Genomic DNA, 23,330 nt, shown 5'->3' with positions numbered 1-23,330 from the left:
GGGGGGAAAAGGACTTATTAAACTCAGCAAATGGCCTTAGATCAGGAGGGGGCAGATAAGTGAGAGATCTCATGCCTTACTGGCTTATGCAAATATGAAACACTCAGAAGGACCAACAACAAAGCAAGAGTCTCTGCATCACTCTACTACAACATACAAGGGTTTAATAAACTGCAGCTAATTTATATGTTAATGAAAACGTCGGAGTTTAAAGACTCCAGTCCCCTCCGGTGGGAGCCAGCGTGCAGAAACCTGAAACCCAAACCCCTCATTTGGGTCAGGAAAGTTTCCCATATGGCGAGAAGGGAGTTGAATTGCCTGCAGGCACCCTGCGAAGACTCTGTCTGCATATGCAGGCACATATGGCAGGGGAGGAAGCTCAGATATGGCAGCAGATGGCCAGATGGCCTCGTTTGAACATGTGGTGGAAGAAGAGGGATTTGTCCCCCCTTCCCTCTCGGCTAGATCAGCAATTTTTATAAAGCAATTATCCAAACATATTCTACAGAAGTATTTCCCAATGATCTTTCACTTGGAATGATGACCAGAAGCATATGCTTTTGGAAAGCCCTCTTGCCTGGCAAGTCAGAGAGAAACTCAGCTTGTCTGCAGCACACCAGAGCCCCTTTCCACAGGGGAAGACTGCATTCATGCAAGCCCAAGGCTTGCCGTAGCAAGGAGAATCCACTGCTCCTGGCATGTCACAGTGAGACAGAAACTCATCAGAAACCCCATCATGTAACAAAGACCTACAATAAGATCACCGGATAGAATCACAGAAGCAATCAGGTTGGAAGAGAACTCTAAGCTCATCCAGCCCAACCTAGCACCAGCCCTGGTCAATCAACCAGACCATGGCACTAAGTGTCCCAGCCAGGCCTGGCTTCAGCACCTCCAGGCACAGCAACTCCACCACCTCCCTGGGCAGCCCATTTCAATGCCAATCACTCTCTCTGACAACAACTTCCTCCTAACATCCAGCCTAGACCTCCCCTGGCACAACTTGAGACTGTGTTCCCTTGTTCTGTTGCTGCTTGCCTGGCAGCAGAGCCCAACCCCACCTGGCTACAGCCTCCCTTCAGGGAGCTGCAGACAGCAATGAGCTCTGCCCTGAGCCTCCTCTTCTGCAGGCTGCACCCCCCCAGCTCCCTCAGAGCTGTGCTCCAGGCCTCTCACCAGGTTCGTCGCAGTTCTCTGGACGCGATCCAGTATCTCAACATCTCTCTTGAATTGAGGAGCCCAAAACTGGACACAGGATTCAAGGTGTGGCCTGAGCAGTGCTGAGAGGCAGAATACCTCCACATATGAAGCCAAATGCAGGCCCAGGGCAAGCCAAGGCAGCGGAGCGGCCGCGGAAGGCACCAGCGCAGCTACAGCACAGAACTAAGGTGCAGGCGGCTGCGGCGAGCTCTAACGGCTGCCGCGAGCTCTAACGGCTGCGGTCACCCCCAGGTGCGCAGCGCGAGCGCAGCCCTCAGGCGGGCAGGGGCAGGGGCAGGGGCAGGGGCGGGGGCGGGCGCGAGCCCCGCCGGAGCGCGCAGCGGGCGCGCAGAGGTGGCTCGAGCGCAGCCCGGGCGGGAAGAGCCGGGACTGGCCTCGAGCGCCGCGCGCGGCCGGCTCCCGCCACGTGACGCCCCCTCCCTCGCGCGGGAGCCGCTCCCTCGCGCGCACCGCCGCATGCCCAGCCCCGCCCCCTCCGCCTTTCACTTTCAGTTCTGCCTGCTGCCCGCTCCGCCCCCGCCCGCCCTGATTGACACCTCCGAAGGCCACTGAGCGGCCTGCGCGCCGGCGGACGGGCCAATGGCGACCGGGGACAGCGCCTGCGGGCGGGCTGCCCGGCCGGGCTGAGGCCGCCATGAAGGACCCGGCGGCGGCCGAGGAGGAGGTGCTGCGGGACTACCTGGGCTACTACGCGGCCCGAGCGGCGCAGGGGGAGCTGGTGGTGTGCCATGAAGCCTCCCTGAAGGCGAGGGCCCGGCGGCTCCTAGGCGTGGGGCGGCCCGGTGCCCTGGACGTGTGCAGCCTGGCGGAGCGGTGCAGGCGGGCCCGGGGCGAGCGGGGCAGCAGCGTCCTCCGCGACCTGCTCAGGGCGCTGGAGGTGCTGGAGCTGCTCTGCGTCAACCTCCTCCTCTGCCCGTGGAGAAAGGAGATCAGGTCGCTGAAGGTAGGGAAGAGCCGTGGTGCCCAAGCTCCTGAGAGGCTGGGCCGGGCCTCTGCTGGGCCTGTGCTGCACTCCCGCGGCCCCCGGAGCAGCTCTTAGGAGCCCGTTCGGAAGTGCTAGGGGTGACCTGAACGGTGCGAGGCTGCTCGTAGGAGCCCGTTCCTCCAGGGACCCTCCGGGGAGAGCTGAGCAGTTAAGGGGGTTGGAAGCAGACGTCTTTTGTCGTGGTGAGATGGTAGGGAAGTAAAAATGGGCAATGACAGGCTTGCATTACTCTGAGCTTTAACCTTAATCTGCCCGTAAGGACGGGATGCTTTTGAGCGTTAGCTGTCACTTTGACTAACAGTTTGATGCCAGGGGCCAGCTGGGCAGTGTCTTTCTGCACTGCTGATTTTACCACCTATCCAAGCTCTCACAGCTGGAGCTGGTGGAGTAGGAAAATCCCCTTCAAAAGAGGAAGTGCTGCGTGCTCTGGCTTTGTCCCATGCACACCTAAGGGTAGGGACCTGATGCAGAAAGTGACAGGTTCACAGAATGGTTTAGGTTGGAAGGGATCTTAAAGATTATCCAGTTCTGACGCCCCTGCCATGGGCAGGGACACCTGAACCATGGAAAAAGGAACTGCTCCAGCCTTGTCACCAGTTCAGAAATAGAACCAACAGTGAGTGCCTAGGAAAAGCTGAGACCTCAGTGATTTTTTTCCCTGAAGCTTCGGTGGTTTAAAAAAAGCTTCCACTCTTCAGCAGAGCACATTAAGACTTACTGCTGAGTTCCTCTAGTTTGACTGAAATTATTTTCTCCCTTCCTTTCTGAATATTGATGCTCTCAGCTGGTATCTCAGCAGGTTTAAACTGACATCACTTCACAAAATTATTGTGTGGTAGCAAAGCTGTAATGCTTGAGAGGCTTATAGAACAATGCTGACAGAAGCACCTCACTGATTCAGGAGTCACTCTAGGACCCTGGGATTTTTAAAGATTTAAGTGATTTTTTGAAGCCCTTTCAGGATGTCTTTCATGCTTCCCTTGCCCACCCACACCCCCTCAGTGCTCCTCTGCTGTGTTCTGTTTCAGACATTCACCGGTAATTTCGTCTACTACATTCAGTCAGTGCTCCCAGATGACATTGTCACAACAGTGCTGGAGAAAATAGGTTACACTGCAACAACAGCAACAGAGTTTTCACTTGTCAGAAAGAGGAACAATGAGGAAACAAAGCAGACTGCATTTGAAATATTCCTGGCAAGGATTGAGTGTGAAACCATCCTTGAACTGACGAGTGAAGAGAAACATGGCAACGTGGAGAAGACCCTGCAGAAGAGAACAAAGGTGCACCAGCATCATCAGCATGAAGATCAGACATCCCAGAAAGAGGAGGCTGAAAGTGGAGAGAATAAAGCAGTCAGTGACACAGAGTTGTGCCTTGCTACTCAACAGCAGCCAGCAGCTCACAGCCATATGTCCTTTGACACTGCCAGCAGCCTAAGGAACCAAGCCGAGGTGCCTCAGTTAGCAGCTGCTCCATCCACTACCAGGCCTCAGGAACACCAAAGGCAAGGCACCGACTCTCGGCGCTTGTCGGGCAAGTGCTCAGAGAGTGAGGACTTCCTGAGTGAGTACAGTGACATTTTCATAAGGCAAGCACCTCTCTTTGGTGAGAACCTTTCTCCAGAAGCCTTTGAAAACAAGCCAGGAGCCAGCCTGAGTGAGGAGTGTGTGCTGGCAGCCACGGCAGAGCCAGCTGCAGATGAGATCAGGCCTGTGCCGCTCTCCCCAGGAGCAAGTGGTCCACCAGCTTTTGCAGTGTTTGCTGATGGCTCTTGTGGCAGCAAAACCCCCTTGGCCTACAGAGCTCAGCAAGTCCCTGCAGAATCGATTGAGGCAGCAATTCACGATGCCATGAACTGCATAGACTCAGATCCTGCTGATGAACCCAGCGAGCTGAAGTCTATGCCATACAGGGACATTGCATCTGTCCAAAACTGCAGCCTCCCTAGGGAAGAGGAGGTTTGTGACCTGTCTTTAACCTTCACAAAACTCCAGATCAAGGACACTCAGGAAGACCTCATGTACCCAGTAGAGGAAACTGGCCTGCCCGACTTGGTGTCATATGTGCCTGCAGGTGATAGCCATGCGACAGAAGTGAACCACTCCAGGATGCCACAGACATACCCGAGCAGTGCTCAGGTGCAGAACAGAGCAGCTGCACATCCTGAGCCATCTTCAGATCTGTGCTGTGCTGCTGGGAGCATGGAGGATCCTGATGATGATGATGTTGGCAAGAGACTCTTCGTGGCTGCTCCTGCTGCACATCTAGCTGCTGAGCACTTCATACACATCAGAGAGCCCCCTCACCTCACCTATGTCCCACCACGGAGTATTGATGTCCAGTCCTCACACCTAAGGAGTGCCCAGGGCAAAAGGAGCCCCTTGCAGCCTGAAGGTGACTCTTCTGAAGCCAGTGAGGTGAAGCTGGGGACCCATCACTCCAAAGCCAGTGAACTCCAGGAGCCTTATGTCATTATTGACAGAACAGACACAGGAATGTTATGCCATCAGGCTTGATTCTCGCTGTGCTGTAGTTCTCAGCTGCCTGGGGTTTGCTCCCCTCTTGGCCTTGATAATCTTTGCAATACTAGCTTTGTCAAAACAGCATCAAGAAACCCTGCTTTACAGACCTGTTCCTGAAGGGTTCTTTGATTGTAAGAGGGCTAAGAGGATGATGAAGGGACTGGAATTTGTCTGACAAGGAGAGGATGAGACCTGGGGGTGTTGAGTCTGGAGAAGAGAGCCTGAGAGGGGATCTGATCAGTGTCTAAATATCTGAGGGGTGGGTGTCAAGAAGAAGGAACCAGGCTTTTATCAGCAGTACCCTGTGATAGGACAATGGGTGGTGGATACCAACTGTAACCCAGGAAGTTCCACCTCAGCATGAGGAAAAACATCCTTGGTGTGAGGGTGCTGGAGCCCTGGAGCAGGCTGCCAGGAGAGGTTGTGGAGTCTCCTGCTCTGGAGACTTTCAAGACCCATCTGAATGCGTTCCTGGGTGATCTTGCTGCAGCTCTCCAGAGTTCCCTTCAAACCCCTGCCATTCTGTAAGGTGCTGTACAGTAGAATCAGGTCAGTGCTCCTAAGCTGGCAGCACCAACCCTGCAGCTTTACCACTGCTATGGAGTGTGCTGCAGTGCTCTCACTGCACTCCTGTGCAGTTGTGCTCTCGGCTAATCATGCAGAAGTTCAGAAACTTCCACAAGATTCCTTTAGGGACACAGGGAACCAGCCCTGCGACCACTTACTGCTGATGCAAAACTGAAGCTGCAAGAGTTTCACTCCTGCAGAGTCACCTTACCCCAGGGTCTAGCTCCATCTCCTCTCGACAGTGACGTTTTGCTTGTGGCTACCACGAGTTTCGAGAGCAGCACTGAGCTGCGATGGTTCGACTGATGTCAGAAGAGGGAGCTGCAGCTCCTCCTGCCATTCCCCTTCCCCTTGCTCCTGCCACTTACCTCAGCACGGGTTACACGCAGGGAAAAACCTGCCTTCTCTGACGTTTTAGTGGCAGGAAAGAAACCAGCTCAGAGAAGGGTCGCAGCGAGCTTTAGAGATGGGCTGAGGGCACGGTGAAAAGGAAAGGGAACAGGACTGCTAGATCAGATCAGCTGTCAGCTGGAGCCTCAGCACTGAGAAACTGTGCTACAGAACATGTAATTAAATTTAGAGCAGCACAGTCACTGCAGATGCACTTCAGCACCATCTTCAGTGCTGTTTTCATACCTAGAAGGGCAGAAAAGTGCTTTTTGTTACCTTGGCAGACAGTTGCATGCTGCTTGCTTCAAAGGGACTGTTCTGGTAGCACTTGAACGTTAGGATGGTTTGTACCCTCATCTACAGGTAAAACATTAGCTGGAATTAATGAAGCTAAATATATTAGATGAACTTAATATAGGTAAAGTATTAGCTGGAATTAATTTAGTGAAAGTTAGAAACAATTCACTTTTATCCCTCAAAAAGAGGAGCAGATGCTAGAAAAGCTTCAGGAGCTAAAATGCTTTCTTAATGACTGATTATTGAAATCTTGTCACCATCTAATTCCAGCAGTGTAGGAGCAATGAAGCTTGGAGCAAGCTAAGCTTCAGCTGTGCCTTCAGCTTTGGGAGGGGCTGGGAGACACGGATTGTTTTGCACATGCACACACAGATTAACGTTAGGATTGAGAGCACTTCCTTACTAGCAACCCCTGGGGCAGTGTGGTTGGGCTGTGTGGCTGCAGCTGCTGCTAACACCCCAGTGTGGTGGCTGCTGCTGAGTCGTGCCTGGCACAGGGTTTTTCTCATTTTCTAACTCCAGCCCCAGCGGCTGAGCTGCCCAGGCCAAAGGGACAGGAAAGCAGCTAAAGGTAAAAGCGGCAACTAACCAGGAGCTGCTGTTTGGGTCACTCAGCACCGCTTTACAGTGCGGAAGACACGGCAATAGGTTGCCCAGGGAGGCTGCGGATGCCCTCTCCCTGGAGGTGTTCAAGGCCAGGCTGGATAAGGCCTTGAGCAACCTGGGGTGGTGGGGGGTGTCTCTGCCAGTGCAGGGGCTTGGAACTGGATGATTTTGAAGGTCCCTTCCAATCCAGACCATCCGGAGGGGGTTTTGCCCAACAAGGTAGCCACTGCTCAGAGGTCACCGGGCCTGGGGGAGGTGGCAAGTTCCTGCCACTGGGTTTTCCTCCCTTCTTTCATTATTTTACACTCTGTCTTAACCCAAAAAGATCTCTTAATTTTGCTCTTCATATTCTCCCCTGATCTGCTGAGGAAGGAGGAAGCAAGCAGCTGTGGAGGTGCCTAGCTGTTGGCTAGGTCAACCCACTACAACCTCCTTCATCTTCTTTTAGGTACCTCTCTGTTCTTCCTAAAGATTTGGGGTTTTCTGAGCTGTCTCTTCCCCCTGTGGGGGCTATTACCATTCTGTGTTTTAACTCAGGAAACAGAAGCAAATAAAGGCCAGGCTCCAACCCAGCTCTTTATGGTGACTGCAGGATTCTTTTTCATTTTAATTTACACAGCTAGAGCAGACTGCAAACATCTCACATTTATGACATAGAACAAACAACCTCTTTGGGGTTGTTTCATTCTCTAGTATTAAATACCCCCCCCACCCTTCCTCTGCACAGAAACTACACATGGGAAGGGACAGCAAACCCTTGAATAAAGATGCTGTGTCCAGCACACCTGTCATGTGTAATGAGTTCCAGAAATGATTCCTGTATATTCTGCTGCTGCCACCCCATCAGGCTCTGCTGGAGCTATTTCTTTCTAAATACAAAAATAGGGTTGTCTGGAGAAAAAGAAAGAGTGAGAAGAGACTTAGGTTGCTTTAGAGGAAGCAGCAAAGTGGGAAAAGAGAGAGAAAGCCACATTCTAGCTGGCTAAAACTGACACAGGGAAGCTGGCAGAGAACCTAATCACAGAAAAGAGATGTTCATATTCTATTAGGGATTTGGGTCTGGACATCTCAGAGCAGCAAGTTCACAACATTCTACAAACCATAACTGAAAAGGAAGAAAAGCAGCAAACTACTATTTATAAATATTAAAAACACCCCAAATTGTCCCCAGATCAGACTTGATGTGTTTAAAATGCAGCAGTGGCAGACTCCTATAACTGCTGTTGCCTGTTAGATGGGTTCAGGATTTGGTCCCGGTTTTCTTCATACTTCTCTATCATTTTCTGCATGTTGTGGTCAGCTCCAATGACCTTGGGAAGAAAGAAGATGGATTTAGGAGTCCTTGCCAACACAAAATGGGGGTTGTGAGCACAGAGAACAGGGCTGGTACGGCAAGAGGCGAACTGCAGGCTGCACAAGGGCTTTGTTTCTGCACAGTGCTGCACTAACACCAGTCACAGCTAAGAGAAATCAGTGGGCAGCAGGGCAAGGGAGGGGATTCTGCCCCTTGGCTCTACTCTGCTCAGATCACACCTCCAATACTGTCCCCAGTTCTGGTGTCCTCTACATGAGAAGGACACAGAGCCAAGGAGGCCACAAAGATGATCCAAGGGCTGTAGCAGCTCTGCTGTCAGTACAAGCTGAGGCAGCTGGGGGTGTTCAGCATGGAGAAGGCTCCAGAGGACCTTAGAGCTGCCAGCCAGTGCCTGAAGGAATCCTACAGGAAGGCTGCAGGGGAATTTTCATCAGGGTGTCTAGAGACAGGACAAAGGGGAATGCTTTGAAGCTGAGGCAGAGCAGGGTTAGACTGGAGCTGAGGAAGAAGTTGTCCAGGATGAGGGTGGTGAGACTCTGGAACAAGCTGCCCAGGGAGGCTGTGGCTGCCTCCTGCCTGGGGGTGTTTGAAGGCCAGGTTGGATGAGGCTTTGAACAGCTGAGTCTAGTTGAGAGGTGTCCCTGCCCATGGTGGAGAGATTGGAGCAGATGAGCTCTGAGGTCCCTTCCAACCTAAGCTGCCCTGTGACACTCAGAGCTTTCTGTCCCTGAGGAGTTCCATGTCTAACCCTGCACAGGGAACAGACCCTCAAATTCCACCAGAGACGGGAGCCCAGGCCTCTATGCTGTACTCCATGGATAGCTGCAAACTCCTCTCTAAGCTTTTCCTTCTTCAGAGGTTATCAGAAGAGCAGGCTGATTTCCCTGTCACCCCAAACAGAACTCCAGCTGCAGTGTGCCCTCTGCCACAGGCTTAACTGCTTATAAACAAAACACTACTCACAAGCACTGGGCAGGAAACTTCAAACAGTGTGTGTTTGATGAGCCACTCCTCGTACAGCTGATGGATAGCTTCTAAATACTCCTACAAAAGAGGGATTCAGGTAAGAGATGCCCAGGGACAAAACACACCACCTTGGTTTTACACATTTGGAAGTACTTAAGAACTGCAGTACCAAAGGAATGATCTTCTCCTCTTCTCTGCATCTCCTCTTTAACCTCTCATAACAAACTTCAGGAGAAGTCTGCAGATAAACTGTGAAAACAAAAAGTTACAATAAAGATCAGCTACAAATTGGCTCACAAAATCCAGAAGGGAAGAATCCTGACCTGAGCCCCACCACTGAACCTCTCCTTTGGCATTCATCAGTCCATGAACCACCCCCAAATCTGTGCTCTGATGTCACACACTGCAGCCACTCTTGCACCGAGCAGTGGTATTGTTTACTGCCTGAATAAAGTGATGATTTCTTACCTGAGTGATGGGATTATTGTTTACCCAAGAAACAATTCTTTTTCCTCCCACCCATGAACATGCCCCTGCAGCTCCCACCCACACCTTACCGATCAAATCCACTGAAATGTCAGTGTTCTTCTGGATCCAGTCAAACCATTCACTCAGGACAACATAATCCACCTCTGGCATTTTCCCACTGAGAAAACAGAACAGGCAACGGTGTGCAGAGATCAGTTCCAAACTCTGAGGGTCTTCAGCTGACTAAAATGACTCCAAATCTACTCCAGCACATATGAATCACAGAATTCTTTCAGTTGGAAGAGACCTTTCAGATCATGCACTCCAACCAGTCTCTAACTCTACCAAGGCTGGGGCTAAACCATGTCCTTCAGCAGCACATCTCTGCCTCTTAGAGAAACACCTCCAGGGATGGGGATTCAGCCACCTCCCTGGGCAGCCTGGTCCAGTGCCTGAGAACCCTTTCAGGGAAGAAGCTTCTTTTCATGTCCAACCTAAATCTCCCCTGGTTTAACCTGAGGCCATTTCCTCTCATCCCAGCACTTGTTACTTGGGAAGAGAGACCAACTGCCACCTAGCTCAAACCTTCCAGGGAGCTGAAAAGAGTAATAAGGTCTCCCCTCAGCCTTCTCTTCTCCAGGTTGAACAGCTCCAGTTCCCCCAGCCCCTCCTGAGAAGAAGATCTGTTGTGCAGACCCTACAGATACTAGAAGCAAGCTCATTTTTTCTCATTCTCCTTCTCTCTTCTCTAACAAACTTCTAATTTAAGAGTGTCAGAGCCCTGGAGCAGGCTGCCCAGAGCAGTTGTGGAGTCTCCTTCTCTGGAGACTTTCATCTGGATGTGTTCCTGTGTGACCTGCCCTAGGTAATGCTGTCCTGGCAGAGGGGTTGGCCTGGATGATCTCCAGAGGTCCCTTCCAGCTCCCACCACTGTATGATTCTGTGATAATCCAGAACACAATTTCCACCCCAACAGGCAAGAAAGGCAGCCCCAGTCTGTACTACCCCTTCTCTATCTGCCCTCCAGCTGAATCTCTTGCCTCTCGAATGGGACAGGTCTGTGTTGCTCTGATGCAGCAGTTGTGTTTCGGGCTAGCAGGCACACACAGAGGCCCAACACTCTCTGCTGCCCTTCTCCAGGTATAGGAGGGAATTGGGCAAGACAGAAGGAACGAGGCACGAGAAAAAGCCCTGCTAGTCTGCTCCTGGAAGCCACTTCCAGCTCACTTCTGCACTGACCTGCCCTGCAGACACCATTCCTGTGCCTTCCCCATGTCCAGGGGGCCTCCTGTGAGGACTGTGGATCAGACTCAAGCTCCTCAAAGACACAGAAAGCTATTTTCATGGCCAAACTTTGCTGACATTTGACTCCTGTCAAGTGAAGTTTGTTGGTGCAGAAGTGAAGCTCCGTGTCAGAGAGCTCCCTGCAGTCCCAGGGCACAGAGCTTACCCTAGCACATGCCAGGCATACTCACGTGCACACACTTAACAGCCTCCTACAGTTTTCGCCCTAACAGGAGTGCCTCCCTCAGTGCCAATCGCAGCTCTGCAGTGCTGGCAGACCTGGGACGCTCCTGCAGGAGACGCTCACAGCAATTGCTCACAATTTGAGCCTTCCAACAGCGTCGTAAATCTTACTCTATTTGTCTCCCTGGGAAGGAGCCTGCAAAGCCAAACACAAACACTGAGTGGCACTGGGTCAGAGCTGATACTCCTGGCAGTCCCACAGCTCTTCCTTCCCCCTGTGCTTCCTCAGAGAGAAGAGCTTGTGTGAGAGGTAGAGGGACTCTTCTCCCTTTGAAAGACTGCCCCTCAGCAATCCTCTGCTTTCCCCTAGAGCAAGGTCTCACCAGAAACTGAATCACACAATGGTTTAAGCTGGAAGGGACCTGGTTGATTCTAGGATTCTATGAAGGGCAAGTTCCAAACCACCCACCTAGGAAATCCTAGAATCAGCCAAATTGGAAGAGAGCTCCAAGCTCATCCAGCCCAACCTAGCACCCAGCCCTATCCAGTCAACCAGACCATGGCACTAAGTGCCTCCTCCAAGCACGGTGACTCCACCACCTCCCTGGGCAGCCCATTCCAATGCCAATCACTCTCTCTGACAACAACTTCCTCCTCACATCCAGCCTAGACCTCCCTTGGCACAACTTGAGGCTGTGTCTCCTTGTTCTGTTGCTGCTTGCCTGGCAGCAGAGCCCAACCCCACCTGGCTACAGCCTCCCTTCAGGTACTTGTAGAGGGCAATGCGGTCTGCCCTGAGCCTCCTCTTCTCCAGGCTGCACACCCCCATCTCCTCCAGCCTGAAATGGTCTGTTTCAGTCTTATGCTCCAGGACAAAACAGCCCAGGTTGGGTCTCTGTCCCATGCACACCTAGGAGCAGGGACCTCATTCACAAAATTGACATTTTATAGATTCATAGAATGGCTTAGGTTGGATCTTAAAGACCACAGAATCCAAGGGTGGTCTGGGACAGAAGTGACCTCAAAGATCACAGAATCCCAGAGTGGAGTGGTCTGGGTTAGAAGGGATCTTAAGGATCATGCACTTCCAACCCCCTGCCACAGACAGCAACACCTCCCACTAGCCCAGGTTGCTCAAGGCCTCCTCCAACTTGGCTTTGATCACCTCTAGGGAGGAAGCATCCACAACCTCCCTGGGCAGCCTGGAACCTGAGAGACCAACAGTTCTTGATCTTTCTGTACTCAGCACTCTCCTTTGGTCCTATGAATCCTGATTCTGGGCAATACCATCTGACCTGAGCTCCTGCTTGGCACTCCAAGTCCTGCTGTAAGAAATGCTAGGTGGGACAGCACTATGTAGTTCTCCCTCTCCTAGTGTCTCTCTTCACAGTCTCATGGGTTTTCACCTGCTCAGTGTGTGTCTGCTTTGCCTTAAGCAAGGCTTCTGTATTCAGCTGGAGGGCAGATAACTTCAGCACCTGGTGTTCTAAGGGATTCTCTGAATGCACTTCTGGAAAAGGCTCTCCCTGGGCTCACGTTCTACAGGTTTTACTCAACCAAGGGGCAGCACAGCCACCCTAGCAGAGAGCTGACAGCTTTCCCAGACCACTCAGATGCAAGTTTGGCAATCAGGAATCAGTCAGCTGTGGACAGCTATCATCTGGTAGAGCCCCAAAAGCCCAGCAGCAGATGCAAGGCCATACCTGCGGTACAGATTCTCCACGAAGATGTACTTGGCACTGTGGATTGACCTCTCCATCATTCTCACAGGGGCAACCTGCAAAGCAAAAGCCCACAGTCACCACTCCACATGCTGCAGCATGTTTTCTTCTTTCACAGATTGCACTGCCTTGGAAAGGACCCTCAACAGGCATCTTGTCCAACCCCCCTGCAGCCACTAGGGACACCTCCAACTACAGCAGGCTGCCCAGGGCTGTATCGAGTCTGATCTTGAATGTCTCCAGGAATGAGGCCTCCACCACAGCCCTGAGCAACCTGCTCCAGTGTTTCACTACCCTCACTGTGCAGAACTTCCTCCTGATGTCCAACTTAAACCTGCCCTGCTGCAGTTTCAAACCATTGCCCTTATCCTATCTGCACAGGCCCTTCCTGCAGGCCCCCTTCAGATAGTGAAATGCAGCTCTAAGGTCTTCTTCTCTTCCCCTGGCTGAACAGCCCCAACTCTCTCATCCTGTATTCATAGAGGAGGTGCTCCAGCCCTCTGGTGTCTGCTGGTATTGCTCAGAACTGCATCTAACTCTCTGTTTCCCATTAAAAGGAAAAGGTTGTTCACCATGGGCTTGGTGTGCTGCTCCAGCATCGTCAGCTGGATGTAAGTCTGCAGAGTTATCCCCCATCTTGATGCATCCTGGTACATTAAGCCCTGGAAGCAAGAACAAGCCAGACAGTTTTGTGAGTCCAAGCAGCAACAAAGCTATAAAGCAAGCAGGGTGTTTGGGGGAAGGGAAGGCAAGCAGCAGCACCCATCAAAACTGCCCTCATGGTGCAGAACCTGCTCCTAACATCCAATCTTAATCTGCTCTGCTCTCATTTCAAACCATTGCTTGTCATCCTGTCCCTGCAGGCCTTTGCAAACTCCCTCTGCAGCCCCTTCAGGAACTGGCAGACCAATACTAGGTCTCCCTGAAGCCTTCTCTTCTGCAGGCTGAACACCCCCAGCTCCCTCAGCCTGTCCTCACAGCAGAGGTGCTCCAGCCCCTGATCATTTTCATGGCTCTCTTCTGGACCTGCTCCATCAGCTCCATGTCCTTCTTGTGTTGAGGGCTCCAGAGCTGGATACAATCCTGCAGGTGAGGTCTCCCCAGAGCAGAGCAGAGGGGCAGGATCCCCCCTCTCCATCTCTGGCCACACTGCTGTGGATGCAGCCCAGGTTCCATTGACCTGCCCTGGCAGTGCCCTCTGTTACATGCAACCTTTCTATCTGGTGCATGCATTAATCCCAAGAAAAGACATTTTGGCATCACAGAGTTCTATTTTTTGCTGTCTAAGATTACAACCACTCCTTCTCCAACAGTTTTGCTGCCTGGAAAGCAGTCCCCATGCAGTAACTGTAATTGTAGAGGAGGTTTCTGCCACTTACCAGGATGTTATGACCACGGACATTCCTCCACTTAGCCACTGGTTCTGTCAAAACCTTAGCAAAAAGAATTACTCCAAGTTAATCATCTTGCAGATTCCAAACCCAAAACTGTAACTATTTATGATGAATCCTCACTCAGTAAGGCAGAGTGTTCAGGACTTGTATTAGGAAGCTTACCAAAAACAACTGAATCCTGTCATACAAGGAGATAATGATGAACACTCTCAAAAAACAGAGGAATGGCATCACACAATACATTTTGTACTTTCAACTGCCAAATTTAACCTCTTGATTGATTACCCAGTTAACATGGACAGAATTTCCCCTCTTCAAGTCAGAACTGGTACAACACAAGGGACAGAATGGCTTAGCTGAGTGCCAGCTGCACAGAATCTATTTGGCTGGAAGAGACCTTCAAGATCCCCCAGTCCATTTCCTCACAAAGGGGCTGGATGGGTGGGCAGAGGCCAATGGGATGAGGCTGAACAAGGCCAAGTGCAGGATTCTACACTTTGGCCACAACAACCCCAAGCAGCACTACAGGCTGGGGACAGAGTGGCTGAGAGCAGCCAGGCAGAGAGGGACCTGGGGGTGCTGGTAGAGAGGAGCTGAACATGAACCAGCAGTGTGCCCAGGTGGCCAAGAGAGCCAATGGCATCCTGGCCTGGCTCAGGAGCAGTGTGGCCAGCAGGACAAGGGAGGTTCTTCTGCCCCTGTGCTCAGCACTGCTCAGGCCACCCCTGGAGTGCTGTGTCCAGTTCTGGGCTCCTCAATTCAAGAGAGATGTTGAGGTGCTGGAAGGTGTCCAGAGAAGGGCAGCAAGGCTGGGGAGGGGCCTGGAGCACAGCCCTGTGAGGAGAGGCTGAGGGAGCTGGGGGTGTGCAGCCTGCAGCAGAGGAGGCTCAGGGCAGAGCTCATTGCTGTCTGCAGCTCCCTGAAGGGAGGCTGTAGCCAGGTGGGGTTGGGCTCTGCTGCCAGGCACCCAGCAACAGAACAAGGGGACACAGTCTCAAGCTGTGCCAGGGGAGGTCTAGGCTGGATGTTGTTAGGAAGTTGTTGGCAGAGAGAGTGATTGGCATTGGAATGGGCTGCCCAGGGAGGTGGTGGAGTTGCTGTGCCTGGAGGTGTTGAAGCCAAGCCTGGACGGGGCACTTAGTGCCATGGTCTGGTTGGTTGGCCAGGGCTGGGTGCTAGGTTGGACTGGGTGAGCTTGGAGCTCTCTTCCAACCTGGCCATGAAATTAACTTCCCAGAAAGTAACACTTGCCCACAAAGGAAGAGAGGATCAGACTGCCCCCACTGTGGTTTTGCACTTTAGAGATCTAACACACCAAAGGCATTCATCAGAATTCCCACAGAACTAACCAGAAAAGCTTCTGTTCTGAATAGCTAAAGTCACAAGAGACTTCTCTGGTTCAGACATGGGCTGAAACTCCAACAGTGCTGCACAGCCAGGCCTGGGAAGGTAACTGGCTTTGCTTAAAATGCTGCACTTCCAGCTCAGACCCTTTCTGTTAGCAATTATTTACTGCATAAGGACCAGTCCTGTTAAATCACCAAACCACACTTGGCAGCCCAGCATTTCTGTGAGGAACCCCACAGCAGGCTCCCTGGCCTGCTGGAAACACAAACAGTTGCTCACTGAGCTTTGATCTTAGCTTTGGTTGAGGTACAGGAAGCCTGCACTAAACTTCCTCTCTGTGACTGTAAATAGCTGTGACTCTCCAGTGCCCTGCCTCAGAACCTGCAGCTCCTCCCTGGTGAGCCCAGCAAAGGACAACATTTCCCAGTCAGCTGTCAGGTCTGTGAAGACAAGCAGCTGCTTGACCAGGTAAGGAGAGGAGAAAGCACACAGCCAGTACCTCGATGCTGGTGGTTTGTGCAAAGTAATCCAGGCAGGTTGTTTTTCCACTTGCAATGTTCCCCTCGATGCAGATCTGAGGACAGACAGGAGCACCTTTACAAACCGGGCTGGCAGACAGCAGCAAAGCCACCTGCAGAGGCCACTCTTTCCAGGTGGATGTGCAACAGCCTCACAATGGAAACAAACTGCTTTACAGGGAGATGCTAGGGATCCCTTTGGATGCTGAGACTCCCTGCAGGCCACCACTTCTTCCCTCCCTCACACACACTGACTGCCTCTTCTTCAAGCACAGACTGGACACAGGATGGAACTGTCCACTGAACTCACCTATGGCCTTCCTCAAGCTGGAGGAGAAGAGATTGAGACTGGAGCTTAGGAAGAAATTCTTTGCAGTGAGGGTGGTGAGACACTGGCACAGGTTGTCCAGGGAGGTTGTGGAGCGCAGAATCACCCAATGTGATCTTTGATCTTTGATCACATTGGGTGGTTCTGTGCTCCACAACCTCCCTGGAGGTGCTCAGGACCAGGCTGGATGAGGCCTCGAGCAACCTGGGCTGGTGGGAGGTGTCCCTGCCCACAGCAGGGGATTAGAACCAGATGAGCTTTGAGATCCTTTCCAACCTAAACCATGCAGTAATTCAGCAGGCAAGGGCAGCCTGCTCTTGGGTACTCCTGCAGCCAGCTGCCTGCCACTGCTTCCAAACTCCCAGCTCCCTCTCATGGCCCCAAAAGCTTCTGAAGGTCACTTGTGGGACTGTGGCTCCCCAGCACTGTACCTCAACTCACCTCAGAGACTTCAACTTAACTTTAAACGTAAGCACCAACTCTATTAGTAACTCCAGCACCCATCAGACAGCTAAATCCTTATTCTGTTTGTTTTCAGATGCCTGAGCAAATGAAATAAATTGAGAGAATTTTGTTGTATCTGTCTTAAAATAATTTATATTTCAAAGTAACCACAGAATCATAGAACACATCAGGTTGGAAGGGACCCTCAAAGGTCATATTGTCCAATGCCCCTTGAGTCAGCAAGGACATCTCCAACTAGAGCACATTGCTCACGGTCCCATCAAGTTTGACCTGTTGCAGTATTTTACCACTCTCATTGTGAAGAACTGCCTCCTGATGTCCAACCTAAATCTACCCTGCTCTAGTTGAAAATTAATTAGATTCCAAATCCAAGAAAAACCCACATCCACCTCAGGGGCAGGGCTGTTCACAGCAACTAAAAGGTGGCAGCTTTTACATAGTTCCCTGGGCGAAACACAAATACTTACAACTGTCTTCCTGTCATCTTCTTTTATCAGGTGTTTATCTAGCAAAGAAACAAACAGCAGTTAGCCGTTGTAGGTAACTGTGCTGATTTGAAGCTAATTGGAATATTTCAATGAGATAAAATAGATTATAGGCTGTGAAACAATGCTGATGTCTACTGCACTCATAGGCTTGCTGAGATGTATCAAGGACACAAATATAGATAAGAGAGTCTCTGTCTGTCAGTCGGTGTCTGTGTTCTCCCTGGGCTTCTGCTGCTCTGCCTGGATCTGTGTAACCCAACTAATCACTCTGCTTCTAACCCTCCTTGCCACCTTGCACGTAAGGCAGACTCTGGGATAAGGTAGAGTGGAAAGAAGGTGGAAAGTTGGAAGAAGGAGGTTGGGAGCCCCTGCTGGGGACTCTGGTTTCTGGGAGGGCTGCTGTGTTTCTGCACTACCTTTAACTTGTCTATTTCTGTCTGTAGCTGTAACTATTTGTGATGTGTTGTAAATCTCTGCCTGTATCTTGTGCTAAGCTGGGAAGGTAAAGCTGCATTCCTTACCTGCCAGCTGGCTGAGCCTGGTCTGGGTGTGCAGAGGGGCAGGTAACTCCCAAACCATCACAGTAACCTCACCAGACAGGCTGTGGCACACACTGACATGGGTTTAGCTTAAGTTCTCCACTGTCTTTGCCACTACCAAAAGTCAAACAGTGAGTGCCTGCTGCCTTTGAGCAGACTTCTGTTACTGCTGCTCCTCCACGAGTTCCCATCAGGGAAAAAAGGAACTTTGGGAAGGGAAATCACAGCGCACCATCCCCTGACTTCAAAGGGCTACGCCAGCCAGCTGGGTAAGCGCACCGTCGGGATGGCCATGGGAGACGCCTCGCGTCTCCGAGCCGCCCGTGTGAAACCCGTGCCAGCAGCGCAGGGGCTCCCGGCGCTTATCGGGCACACGGGCGCGCCGAACGGCCAGGGCTGGGCCGCTGGCGGGGGGCCACAAGGGTTATCCGAGCCACAAAACGACAGGGCAGCTGCAGATTTGCTCAGCCTGGAGAAGAGGGAATGGGGAGCCCTGCTCTGCCTGGCGCAGAGGCTCGCAGGCTCCTCACAGCGATGCCGTCGATGTGGCACAGCTTTAAACGACGTGGGCAGTGCCCTCCGCTCCCCTCACCCACGGCCGGCACCGCCGCCACCGCCTCGCCCTTACCGAGCGGCTGTCAGCGCCCCCCCGTCCGCCCTCCTCCTGCGCTGCGTCCACCTGGGGCTGCCGCTGCCCAGAACCCCCGGGCCCGCTTCCCCCGCGGACTTACAGCCGCCAGCGCCGCTGGGGCCGGGCCGGGAGCGCAGCGCCAGGCCGCTCGCCGAGGAGCCCGCGGCCACTCCGCCCGCGCAGGCGGCTCCGGGGACGCCGGTTACCGCTCCCCGCCGAGCCCGGGCCCCGCGCAGCGCCGCGGGCCGCGCCCAGCTGGCCCCCAGCCGCCACATGTCCCATCCCCGCCGCGGCCACGGCCACCGGCGCGGCCCGCCCCGCTTCCGCCCGCCGCGCGCCTGCTTCCGCCGCCGGGGCAGGGCGCGGGCGCGGTCGGGCGCGGACCGGACCGGACCGGCCCCGAGTGCGCAGGGGGCGCGGCACGGACCGGACCGGACCGGCCCCGAGTGCGCAGATGGCTCAGCCCGGCCCCAAGCCCGCAGGTGGCTCGGCGCGGACCGGCACGGCCCCGAGTCCGCCGATGGCTCAGCCCGGCCCCAAGTCCGCCGGTGGCTCGGCGCGGCCCGGCCCGGCCCCAAGCGCGCAGGTGGCTCAGCCCGGCCCCCGTTGCGCAGGTGGCTCAGCCCGGCGCGGCCGGGCCCGCTCTGGGGCCATGGCGCTGTTGAACACCAACTTTCCCTGCTCTGCGCGGGGCGCCCTGAAGCTCACCCGCACGGTAGGCAGGGTCCCTCCGGGGCCCCTCCGCTGCTGGCAGGGCGGGGAGCGGGGCGGCGCTGACGCCCGTTAGCCGCCGGTTAACGCTCGCCGCCCTGTCCCTGCAGGTGATGGCCTTGGTGGCGCTGGTGTGCTTCGTGGTCTCCCGGTCCCGCAGGGCGTTCACGGCGCTGGCCGCCATGGAGGCGATCATCACCGCGCTCTTCTTCCTGCTCTACTTGCTCAAGCTCGATAGAAAGCTGCGCTGGTTCTTCTGGCCGCTGGCCGTGAGTACCGGGGCGGCCTCACCCGTTCCCTGCCTGCCTGCCACAGAGTGCAGCGGGTTGGAAGGGACACCTCCAGCTAGAGCAGGCTGCCCAGGGCCACACCAGGGCTGAATGTCTGCAGGACAGGGCCTCAATCGTGTCTCTGGGCAGCCTGTGCCGGTGTTCCACTACCCTCACTGTAAAGAACTCCTAATGTCCGGCCTCCATCTAACCTGCTCTAGTGCCAAACCTGTCCCCTTGTCCCCCTGTCACCACAGGCCCTTCTAAGCAGTCCCTCCTGAGCCCTCCTGTTAGGTCCTTTGCAGCTATTGAAGCACTACTTCCCAGAGCCTTCTCCTTCAGGCCAAACTCTCCCAGCCTGTCCCCACAGAAGAGGTGCTCCAGCCCTCCTAATACCTTCGTGGCCTCCTCTGGACCTGTCCAGAGAGTTGTCAATCACTTCAGATACTGGTTCTGTAACGTTAACGACAAACCCAGTGTCTCTTTGAACCCACTCTTCTAACTCGATGACTGTTCCCCTGCATCGACTTCTGCAGAGGCAGCCCTTAACAGGCCTTCCTCTAAGGAGCATCATTTGCATAACTTCATGGTACTGCACTTCTCACTTTTCACATCACAATCAAATGGTGCAATCCCAAGCACAGCTCCAGGCTGGGGGGGGAATGGCTGAGAGCAGCCATGAGGAAAAGGCCCTGGAGTTCTGGGGTGATGCAAAGTTCAACAGGAGCCTGCAGTGTGAGTGCAGCCCAGACATAACCCTGTGCTGGGCTGCAGCAAGAGCAGTGTGGGCACAGGGCAAGGGAGGGGATTCTGCCCCTTGGCTCTGCTCTCCTCAGACCCCATCTGCAGTTCTGGGTGCAGTTCTGAAGCCCCCAGCACAAGCAGGAAATGGAAGTGTTGGAGCCAGTCCAGAGGTGGCCACCAAGATGCTCAGAGGGCTGCAGCAGCTCTGCTCTGAGGACAGGCTGAGAGAGTTGGGGCTCTGCAGCCTGGAGTAGAGAAGGCTTCCAGGAGACCTTGGAGTGGCCTTGCAGTATCTGAAGGGAACTACAGAAGGACTGGGGAGGGACTATTGACAAGGTCTTGTAATGACAGGATGAGGAGGAATGGGGTTGGACTGGCAGAGGGGAGAACTTCTTCCTAATTGGATGTTAGGAAGAAGTTCTGTGCAGTGAGGGTGGTGAGACACTGGCACAGGTTGCCCAGGGAGGTGTTCAAGGGCGGGTTGGATGAAGCCTTGAGCGACCTGCTCTAGTGGGAGGTGTCCCTGCCTAATGAAGGGTGTTGGAACTGGATGAGCTTTGAGGTCACTTCCAACCTAAACCATTCTATGACTGACGTGAAGCACTACTGCCCTTCTTCTCTGCCTTCCCTTCTAAACTTACTGCTGCTGTAGTCTGTCAGGCATAGCCAAACTGCATAAACGTGACAGCCAAACTGCAGCCCAAAGCAGAATGAGGAAGTGTTGTCAGCAAACGCAGGTTGTGACCTGGGACCAGTGGGTGTCACTATGGCTGTGGCTGTCATTCCAGCAGTTTTGGTGGAATCGCAGGATATTGGGAGCTACTCAGGTTTTCCTTCGGGATGGGACTGCAGAGTTAAGTCTTTTACTTCCACTGGCTGTTGCAGGATATGTTCAACTCGGTGATTGCAGCGTTGTTCCTGCTCATTGTGTGCCTGTTTGCAGTAATCATCAAGACCAACAATGGGACACTGGCTGGAGGAGTAAGTAGGAGCATTACTAACAAATTGCAGTCCTTACAGGAGGTAGGGTAGCAGCTGCTGGGTAGGCTTCCATCCTGGTAAGGCCATGAAACTGACTCTTGTGGAGGAATGTATGCAGAAAAAAAAGATGAGTGCACATTCACTGTAGTGCACTGAAAATAAGAATCCTCAGATCATTAGTAATTTAGTACTAGACTTAGAATACCTTACATGATTTAATATATTAAACATATTAATTAATAGTATGTTTAATATACTATATAAGTTCATTCAGTGTACTGTATTTAGTATTACTAAATTATAAGGATCTGTAAACAGAAACACTGGAAACTCCTAGACCTCCTTTGAGTAAACTGCATTGGCTTCCAGAGCTTGAACTTCTGAGTGAGAATCAATTAGATTCTCTGACCTAAGCAAGAGCTCTTCCAGGAGCTCCCTTTTTTGCTTACAACCCCAATGAAAAGAGGTGACACTTTTTTAACAGACATGCTGAGCCCAACATTGATGGTTGGACTTGATGACTGCAGAGATCTTTTCCAGCCAAAACAATTCTATGATTCCATATTTTTCCTGACATTTTTCATACTATAATTCTAAGATTTTTTTTTTTGTGTACCTAAAAGCAAACCACTTCAGTACTTTAAGCAATATTTTATCCTGGGAAAGCTAATTAACATTAAGAAGGGGAAGAAGACCCTTAGTCTTGAAAGTGTGTGAGTCTCCCAAAGTATAAGAGAACATCAAATGTGCCAGGAAACCAAAGAAATCCAGACCTTGCCACATTGAGATTCTGAGAATCAGCTGAAGAGAAGAGTGAGGTGGAGAGCTGCTGTCTTCTCTGGCAGGGACAGCCTAAGCAATGAAGTGACCATCTCTGCTGCAATGTCAGGAGTGAAGTTAATAAAAAGGAGGTTGAAAGCAGGAGACTAAGCAAGTAGCTTGGAAAACAAGTTTGGGCAGAACGTCCACCTTTTCAGCTTGCCTCAGCAGTGCTCCCCTGATTAGGACAGCTCCATTTTAAAACCAAATCATGGAATGGTTTGGGTTGGAAGGGACCTCCAAAGCTCATCCAGTCCAACCACCCTGCACTCAGTGGGAACATCCTCCACTAGAGCAGCTTGCTCAGAGCCCTCTTCAGCCTGAGCTTGAATATCTCCAGGGATGTGGCCCAAACTGCATCACTGGGCACCCTGCTGCAGTGTCTTAGCACCTTCATGGTGCAGAACTTGTTCTTAACATCCAAGAAACTTGTGTGCATGTGGGATTGGGCTGAAGGGTAAGAACTGAGCAAGCTCACTGTGTGACTGTTCCGCAAAGACAGTTTTCAGTTGTCTGCCTGGAGTTGTGGTTTGGTTTCTTTTTAATACTTACATTTTCTTCACTCTGGAAGAGTTTTCCCCTTCAGAGCTTCATAGGACAGCAGCACTGTTCTTTTCCTGCTGGGCTTGTTTTGACTTTCCTCCAGGCCAATACCATTCATTAGGCAGTCCTTAAAGAGACAAAGAGAGTTTCATTTAGGATAAAAGCACTGTCTGGCATAAAGCTTAGCTTTCCAGGAGAACACAGCACTGCAGGGCTTCACACAAACATCAAACAAAGCTGCTGATGTGTTTTAAATATGGGTGCTATTTAATTGGTCAGGTCTCTCATCACACCTGCATTTAGAAGGCTAGGGACAAGGTAGGAAAATGTGTTGACTGCTTCTTTGAAATGGTAGATGAGTCTGTATGGCAGAAGGTAGAGACTGCCTGGGGAAACTAACCTGCTGATTGTTTTTGTAGGTGTTTGGGCTCATTTTGTTTGTTCTCTGTATTGTGGATGCAGTTCTTCTTTTCAAGAAGATTAGCTTTGGTAGATCCAGAGGAAGGAATGCTGCTGCAAAATAAGATTACCGTTTTACTAGCAGAACAGCTCCAGTGGTACCTGTTTGACTGTTCTCTTTCCAAGAGTTTGTATTCCCATGTGCTCAGTTTCAGTTTAGGTACAAGAAGGTTTTCTTAGGTTGACAAATGTAGTTCCAGTGTTGCAGTTTCACCACTGTGAGCTTCACAGAAAGCTGTTTTTTTCTGGATTCGGTTCTGTTTTCACCTCTATGAACTGATGTCCTATTTGCCTTTTCTCTGTAATAAAATACAAATAGGCCAAACTGCATTGTCTGTTGTTATTTATTTAGGTGTGCTGAAAGTTACTTGATGTACCAGTAAAAATCTTTAGGAGCCCTTTTATTTTGCCACCTTTTGCCCTGGATCAACTTCCTGGCTGATGACTTCGTCATGCCAAGAGAGGTCCTGATTGCTGAGGCGTTCTGATCCCTGAATTTTCCTTCTCCCGTTCGGATAGTGCTGAGAACACCGGCACTGCCCCCTACCGTAACGCCATCACCACAG

At 52.2% G+C, this 23,330-nt stretch overlaps 3 protein-coding genes across 5 annotated transcripts; 2 read left to right on the top strand and 1 right to left on the bottom strand.

The window, feature by feature from the left end:
* Positions 1–1,848: 1,848 nt before the first annotated feature.
* On the top strand, positions 1,849–7,163 carry LOC135184306 (uncharacterized). The gene is made up of 2 exons (XM_064159920.1): positions 1,849–2,164; positions 3,235–7,163. Exons 1-2 carry the CDS (start codon positions 1,856–1,858, stop codon positions 4,723–4,725), a joined length of 1,800 nt encoding a protein of 599 aa, XP_064015990.1. The 5' UTR covers positions 1,849–1,855; the 3' UTR covers positions 4,726–7,163.
* Positions 7,164–7,167: 4 nt separating this feature from the next.
* On the bottom strand, positions 7,168–19,082 carry TK2 (thymidine kinase 2). 3 transcript variants are annotated; one of them, XM_064159921.1, is made up of 10 exons: positions 18,947–19,082; positions 17,048–17,085; positions 15,769–15,843; positions 13,908–13,961; positions 13,101–13,190; positions 12,511–12,584; positions 9,430–9,518; positions 9,042–9,121; positions 8,870–8,950; positions 7,168–7,901 (listed from the first exon to the last, which is right to left on the bottom strand). In XM_064159921.1, the coding sequence occupies exons 5-10, from the start codon at positions 13,182–13,184 to the stop codon at positions 7,803–7,805; spliced, it is 507 nt and encodes a 168-aa protein (XP_064015991.1). In that variant the 5' UTR covers positions 13,185–13,190; positions 13,908–13,961; positions 15,769–15,843; positions 17,048–17,085; positions 18,947–19,082; the 3' UTR covers positions 7,168–7,802. The 3 variants fall into 3 exon arrangements, with proteins under 3 accessions (XP_064015991.1, XP_064015993.1, XP_064015992.1); XM_064159923.1 differs by lacking the exon at positions 18,947–19,082 and adding an exon at positions 18,339–18,574; XM_064159922.1 differs by lacking the exon at positions 18,947–19,082 and adding an exon at positions 17,590–17,662.
* On the top strand, positions 18,693–23,089 carry CKLF (chemokine like factor). The gene is made up of 4 exons (XM_064159924.1): positions 18,693–18,953; positions 19,060–19,218; positions 20,848–20,943; positions 22,725–23,089. Exons 1-4 carry the CDS (start codon positions 18,693–18,695, stop codon positions 22,827–22,829), a joined length of 621 nt encoding a protein of 206 aa, XP_064015994.1. The 3' UTR covers positions 22,830–23,089.
* The last annotated feature ends 241 nt before the right edge of the window (positions 23,090–23,330 follow it).

The sequence above is a fragment of the Pogoniulus pusillus genome, chromosome 20 (assembly GCF_015220805.1).
Source record: "Pogoniulus pusillus isolate bPogPus1 chromosome 20, bPogPus1.pri, whole genome shotgun sequence".
NCBI classification, from domain to species: domain Eukaryota; kingdom Metazoa; phylum Chordata; class Aves; order Piciformes; family Lybiidae; genus Pogoniulus; species Pogoniulus pusillus.
Note: the sequence above shows the minus strand (reverse complement) of the source record. Positions and strands in the feature narration are given on the sequence as shown.